The sequence below is a fragment of the Morone saxatilis genome, unplaced genomic scaffold (assembly GCF_004916995.1).
Source record: "Morone saxatilis isolate NCDOM2014 unplaced genomic scaffold, NCSU_SB_2.0 Contig4, whole genome shotgun sequence".
NCBI lineage: Eukaryota > Metazoa > Chordata > Actinopteri > Moronidae > Morone > Morone saxatilis.
The window spans coordinates 1,422,984-1,429,889 of record NW_023339984.1 but is presented as its reverse complement, the minus strand read 5'-3'; the positions used below and the strand labels follow the sequence as shown (position 1 = coordinate 1,429,889).

At 38.6% G+C, this 6,906-nt stretch overlaps 1 protein-coding gene across 1 annotated transcript; it reads right to left on the bottom strand.

Annotated features, from left to right (window-relative positions):
* Positions 1-5,325: 5,325 nt before the first annotated feature.
* Positions 5,326-6,906, bottom strand: LOC118338524 (histone H2A.Z). Its single transcript, XM_035675835.1, has 5 exons — positions 6,758-6,906; positions 6,391-6,468; positions 6,118-6,231; positions 5,900-6,029; positions 5,326-5,652 (listed from the first exon to the last, which is right to left on the bottom strand). The coding sequence occupies exons 1-5, from the start codon at positions 6,758-6,760 to the stop codon at positions 5,591-5,593; spliced, it is 387 nt and encodes a 128-aa protein (XP_035531728.1). The 5' UTR covers positions 6,761-6,906; the 3' UTR covers positions 5,326-5,590.

Sequence of the window (6,906 nt, the reverse complement as noted above, 5' to 3'; positions counted from 1 at the left end):
GTCATGCATGCTTCCTAAAATAATTAGTTCAATAAAAACATTCAATATTCTTATTTTCAATGCAATGTTGTTAATTATCTCTATGCAATGTTCCATCAATCATACCTGCATATATAAAAGGTATACATAGTGCACACTCTTATTTTCTATTCTATTATTTTTTTATATTTTTCTTATCTGTTCTGTTGTATTTTGAGCTACTGTAACAAGCACATTTCCTCAATGTGGAATCAATAAAGTTATCTTATCTTCTCTTATCTTACTGCTGTAACACCTGCAGTTGCCTCAGTGAAGCACAAGTGCATGTTTCTCACTAAGTGCAACTTATCAAAAAAAGGCTTATACTGAGCTGTTTTTATCTGGGAGCAGGTCCTCTTCTACGGAGTCCCCAGACTCACTGTGGCCTGTTTGTATTGTCGTTGATTCCACCCCTTAGTACCCCCTAATGGGGCCCACAGCAGCACTGTATTTGGCTGTTGAACAGGCAACACTGGGAATTTTAAAAGCTCACAGCCTGTCTGTTATATTTATGTTTACCTTACTGCTTTTTTGTAACAATAAAAGTGTCAGAGCGTTTCTGAAATCATTTCAAAATCATGTGTGCATCTGTGTGTGTGTGTGCGTCATTCTAAGTGCAGGTGTGTGTTGTCTCTGATAATGCAGTGTGTAAGTGTTAAAATGGGTAAAATACAAGTCGGGAGCACTATATGCTGATTTAATCAGAAACAATCATATCAATATTCAATCAATCAATATTTGCCTGGAAATGCTCCCAAATAAAGATATTTGATCTCACAAACATTAAATTATTGTGACACATTAGTAAAGCATTGAATAGAAATATCTAAAGGTGGCATTAAAAATACATTGTTTTATTTCCAGATCTTCAGACATTTTTCCAAATACATGTCTTTTTAAATAGAACTTAAGCCTGTCACTGAGTCTAAAATGTGGCCAATATGATTATTAATAATTATTAATAATTAATTTCCCTTGCTTAACAAGTAATTTAAAAAAACTAAATTAAAGTGTTAAATTTGACAGCATTTGACACCAAACTGGGGTGGCAAGGCATTTTTAGCCACCCCTCTAGATCTGCCCCCGCATGACATAGGCTATTATACTGTAGATGCAGGCTCTCTGACCTCTTTCAAAAACAGTGTTGTTTGTTGCTGCTTGTGTTGTAGCCCAACATGTCTGCTAGTTATTGTACCTCACATTGATAAATCCATGGCACTGTCAGTGGTGTTCATTGTAATCTACATTCCCCTTCCTTCCTCCCTTCTGTCTCAGGACACCTTCAGGGTCTACCTATCTTAAAAAAATATTAAATAAAAGTCAACAGTTCTACTTTTACATCTGCCTGCCAACTGATATTATTCTGGCCACTGGTGCCACTGTTGTGTATGTTACGATTTAGTTGAGAAAGTGCTCACTACTGGCGGTGTCATTTTTACTTGTAATGTATTTTTGCTGCTATTGGTCAACCCAGATAATTTAGTTATATTCTTCATTACAGTGGCAAACTACCCGTTATACATTTAAACTTATACTAAAATGAATGTCATGTGTTTGGATCAGTTCGTTCCAGACCTGCTCTATTTGAAAAGTGCTCTGAGATACACTTCTGGTTATGATGTGCGGCTATAATATCGAATTGAATTAAGAGGGTGTACAGGAACCTCCAGTAAAAACATGGTAATTTCCACCACTGCACCTAGTGCATGCTGGGAAGAGTTCTAGCATCATGGAACCCTCAATAAGACAAATAAAGATGTTACACCACCTTTTGGAATTAAAAAAAAGTAAACTGAGCTGACCCCTTCTCATGATTAAATACTATAGACTTCAGCCGCTGTGGGTTTTGGTGCTGTCGCATATGGGATCAGTTTACTAATTATTCCTCTCATTATTTCCTCATAAATGAGGCACAGTGAGCAGTGCACCCAGGTAGTGTTTGGACTCATTTGTCCAGTTAAGGACCTCAGTCTCTCCTGCATGTTTGATTAGTTTGGACAAGCCAGCAAAGAGCAGCTCCAGTGCTGCGTGCAAGCCAAGTCTGTGTCACGCTGAAAGGTTTTCTTAATTATTTTTAAATGTCACATCTGATTTCACTTACACAAAGGGTGGAAAGAAAACAATTTTTATTTTGCAAAGTCCTTAAGCTTTTGTACTGATGCACAATTAACAAGGAATTTGTGATTTCCTTCCCATTTGTCTCAAGATTTTGAAGACTTACAATGAGCAGATTTACATTATAGGCTCAGAATTTAAAGTTGTACAAAACACCTTCTGTCATATTTTCTGAAACTTTCACTATATCCTGACAGTAGTACATAAGACAGATGATCTGTGGAAAATATCAGGTTCCTCTGGCCAGAACAAAAACAACCAATCAGAGTCGAGAAAGATATAAGACACTTTTGGTTGGAGGCCAAAGAAGATAGTTGATTGTTGAGGCTCATTCCCAGGGTCCCAAAGTGTCTGTATTAAACACCCTATGAATGAAACTCAACATTGAACTATCTTTCTTGGTTCTGATTGGTTGTTTTCATTCAGACATGTGGATTCTTGCAAATGTCATTAGGAGCACTAGGAGGAGCCAGAGGAACCTGATTTCACAGATTATCTCTTTTATGTACTACTGTCAGGATATAGTGAAAGTTTCAGAGAATATGATAAAAAGTAATTTTTCTATACTGCAGCTTTAAGTTAAAATAAAAGGACATATAAAACTCATGGAACAGCCAGAATGCTTTCTTTCTGAGAGCAAAATCAGAAGACATCATGTTTGTGTGTTGAGTACTGAGCTGGAATCAGGACCTGATTAGCTTAGACATAAACTGGAAACAGAGTGAAACAGCTAGCTTGGTTGATTAAAAAAATGCCCACCAACACCTCTAAAGCTCACTTATTAACATGTATCATATCATGTTTAATTATGAACCCGAACAGAAATGTCTTTTTGTTTGCCCAAAAGCCAACACGTGTTAAGAAGAAGATAGTAAGCTTACTGGCCACCTTACAAAGAGTTATGAGTAGTTTAGTTATACAAAATTATGAAAATGTGTAGTCTTGTGCCACTGCCACTAAGGGCTGTTAAAGCACAAAGTTTATCTCTGCATAAAGCCTTGGTGTCTCCAGAGGGAGCTGTGAAGTCTGATGAATGCGCTGAAGTGACGTCACTTGAGTCAGTGTCGGTTGTGGCTAGAGACGTTTATTAGTTTGTGTGAAGTTAGAAAGAAGTGAGCTTACCTGACCTCTGTAGCCTGCTGCTCATCTCTGCTGCTGGCTAGCAGCTCATGTGTACATTACCTATTAACATACACTGTAAAACCAGATTTCAAAATTTTAGGTAAACCAAACTCAATTTTGTAAGTTAAAAAAAACATTCTTGATCAAGTAGCTTTAGTAATTTTAATTGACACTGAATTCATTTTGTCATTTTTATTTGTACTGTGAAAACAAAATACACGGTAAGAAGCACTTAATCAGGAATGTTTCTGTAATACAAAACTAAGTTAGTGTCCCTTAAGATTTCTAGTAAAAGCTTCTTCATCAATAATCCTTTTTTAAATTACAGAATTGAGTTTGTTTTCCTTAAAAAATTATGTATTCAGAGTTAAATTAACTTATATGGTTTTACAGTGTAGCGTACCTGAATATCCTGAACTGTCTGTGATCAGGTTGTATTGTGGGTAATGCAGATTTTGACAAGGCAAAGGTACTCTGAAAGAAGATGGCTATGCATTAGTTTTTTATAGTGCGTATGTCAAATAAAGCACCCACAAAGTGGGTCTACAACAAGACGGCATCTATCCATTGTACTGTAACTGACTACTGACATTACAATGGATTTTAGGTTAATGAAGTCCAATAAATACTTTCTTTTTATAAAGTGCAACATTGGTTAATTCCATGTATATGAGTCATATAAGTGTGTATTTCTATCTGAAGTGCAGCTTCTAGTTTGCCATCTAGTTTATAATAAGTTGGAGATGGTGTTGTCCCCATAAATCTGCCTGGACACACACACACTGCAGATGTCCATCCCATATCACTCTGCTGTCTGGGATCATCCTGAACATTTACCTGTAAAAGAAATGGCTCGTCATTGTTGTGGTTACTGATGCCATTCCTTCTCAGAGGAGACCTTCCCAAGAATGAGTCTGTTGCGTGATAAATACAGGCACTGACTTTAAGTTATATAGGTTCCATATATCAGAATAACTGAGGCCATGGCTGGAGGCTGGTGGTGGTGTTATAGTGCCATCTAGTGGTTGTAGAAACTGTTATGGTAAAACGATGGCTGAAGAGGAAGTTTAAGATTGTAGGCTTTGTGATCCTGGGAATGAAAACTCAGCTATCTTCAAGCCTCCAACCCAAAGCAGCTTCATATCTTTCTTGGCTCTGATTGGTTGTTTTCGTCCAGGCCCGGTGGATTCTTGCAAATGCAGATTCACAGATTATTAGTCTCATGTTCTACTGTCAGGATATAATGATTTCAGCAAATGTGAAAAGTAATTTTTGCAGCTTTAAATTCTCAACCTAGCCAGGACGTAGTGAAAGTTTCAGAACATGACAGTTATTTTTATAAGTTACCTACTGCAGCTTTAAAATCTGTATATAGAATTCTGTTTTTTCTGATATCAAATCGAACTTCCTTGTAAAATTATCCAATTATTCAGGTTATATTTAACCGATAAAACCTTAACACTGGATGATCTTGAGTTTTATATTTAAGCACTATACCCAGAATTTCTAATCTCTAATCTTTCATTAAAGCATCTTTTGATTACCATTAATACTTAACTACTGCATTTCTACACTGTTTTAATAGCTAAACAGATCAATAAATCTCTAATTTAAACATATTGAAAATGCAACTATATCCCTACACTGTTCATGGTACAATCTCTTTACTCTTAAAACCAGAATGCAGTTAAACTGCCTTCATGCAATAAGCCATCCATACACAATATGGAAAATGTTCTGACCGTGCCAGTCCAGTCTTTATTCAGGAATCCAAAAGTTACTACATGGTTCCCCCCAGTTCATTTCAGTCCACTGGTAATCTGATACAAAACATGCTTTGCAATCCATGCAACTACATGAGGCTGCAACTGATGGTTAACATGCTTACGCTAGTTCCAAGCATGCCATGACTCCTAAACTGTGGTTGTCATTTAGGTTTTTGTGGACCCGAGGTGGGATTCTTTCCAGCCATTAAAGCCGAACACATGTACGCCACACTGGAGTAATCAACTAAATACTTGCAGTCTAGAAATGATAAACAGCAAACAAGGCCCATGAAAACGCATGAACTGAAAGAACAAACTGCAAATGCCCGATAAGAGCTTTATTAAAACACCACTTTTAAACATGGGAACGCCACAAAAGCAAGTTTTAACACAAAAACTGCAGCACCAGGAAAAAAACAAAACAAAAAAACAAAATGAGCTTCTCTGAAGCCACTTTTAAAAAAATACCCCAGGTGAGTAGATGCAAGCTCAATACAAATCAATCCTAAAAGGTGTTCTAATCTAAGACATTTAAACACTTCTTGATGCAGACTTCAGAGCACTTCAGGTTATACGGTCTTCTGCTGGCCCTTCTTTCCAATCAGAGACTTGTGGATGTGAGGGATCACACCTGGAAAACAAAGGACAGTTGGATGAGCGGTGAAGTCACAACAAAAACAAAACACTTGGTCAACAATATGAGCATTTTTATTGCAGGTTAATTGTGATCAAGTAAACTGTATGGCTCTGATGGTAAAATAAATGTGTGGTTAGTGTTGACACCTTGGCCTCAGGGATGCCATTTGCCAGTTTCTCATTGATTATTTGAAAATAAACTGATCTGTGATTTACAACATTCATGCAAACAGTTGCCTTACCTCCACCAGCAATAGTTGCCTTGATAAGTGAATCCAGCTCTTCATCTCCTCTAATGGCCAGCTGCAAGTGGCGTGGGGTAATACGCTTCACCTTAAGATCCTTTGATGCATTTCCTGCCAACTCCAGTACCTGACAGAGGGCCAAGCTTTTAGACATTTACACAGGCCACAATACAGGGACTATATGTAGGGACAAGGTGCGAGATAAATGGGCTCACCTCAGCCGTGAGGTACTCCAGAATAGCCGCGCTGTACACCGCTGCAGTGGCTCCCACTCTGCCGTGGCTGGTGGTTCTGGACTTGAGGTGTCTGTGGATACGACCCACCGGGAACTGAAGCGATAACAGAGAGACGACATTAGCGCGGATGAATAACAGGGTTCAGTGGCCTGTCGGTGAGGGACGGCGGCCAGCTGTGTAACCTCTGCGACGGCTGCTTGTTAGCTTGCGTTAGCACAGCCGAGTAAATGAATGAATTTCAATGGGACAAACCTGCAGCCCTGCTCTCTGCGAGCGCGAAATGGCTTTCGTCTTGGTCTTCCCGGAGTCTTTACCTGCCTTACCACCAGCCTGGAAAACACCAATACTGTTAATGAGTTTGCAGCCGCCACGTTGTGTATCACTGCGGAATAACATTGATTAAGGGTGGGCAATTTAACCGCCTATTTTAGTTCTGTTACCATTCTATCGCAGCCAATAACGACTTGCTAGCCTGCTATGCTACTACAACAGCTAACGCTAGCGGCTAACAGTTAGCGAATAACTGAAACGCACTGGCTGCTACATTTATTGCCAACAAACCACTATCATACACGGTTTATCGTTCTTATATGCCGCTAAGACGACATGAAATACATACCATATTTAAAATACACAAATAATTTCTGACGCTGCAGCACAGAACGGAGTCTCTTATCGACTAGTACCGACTCTTGGTTTGAACTACAACCCCCGCCTTCAATTGTCCGTAATATATAGCCAATGTCTATCCGGGTAACAGCAGGTAGA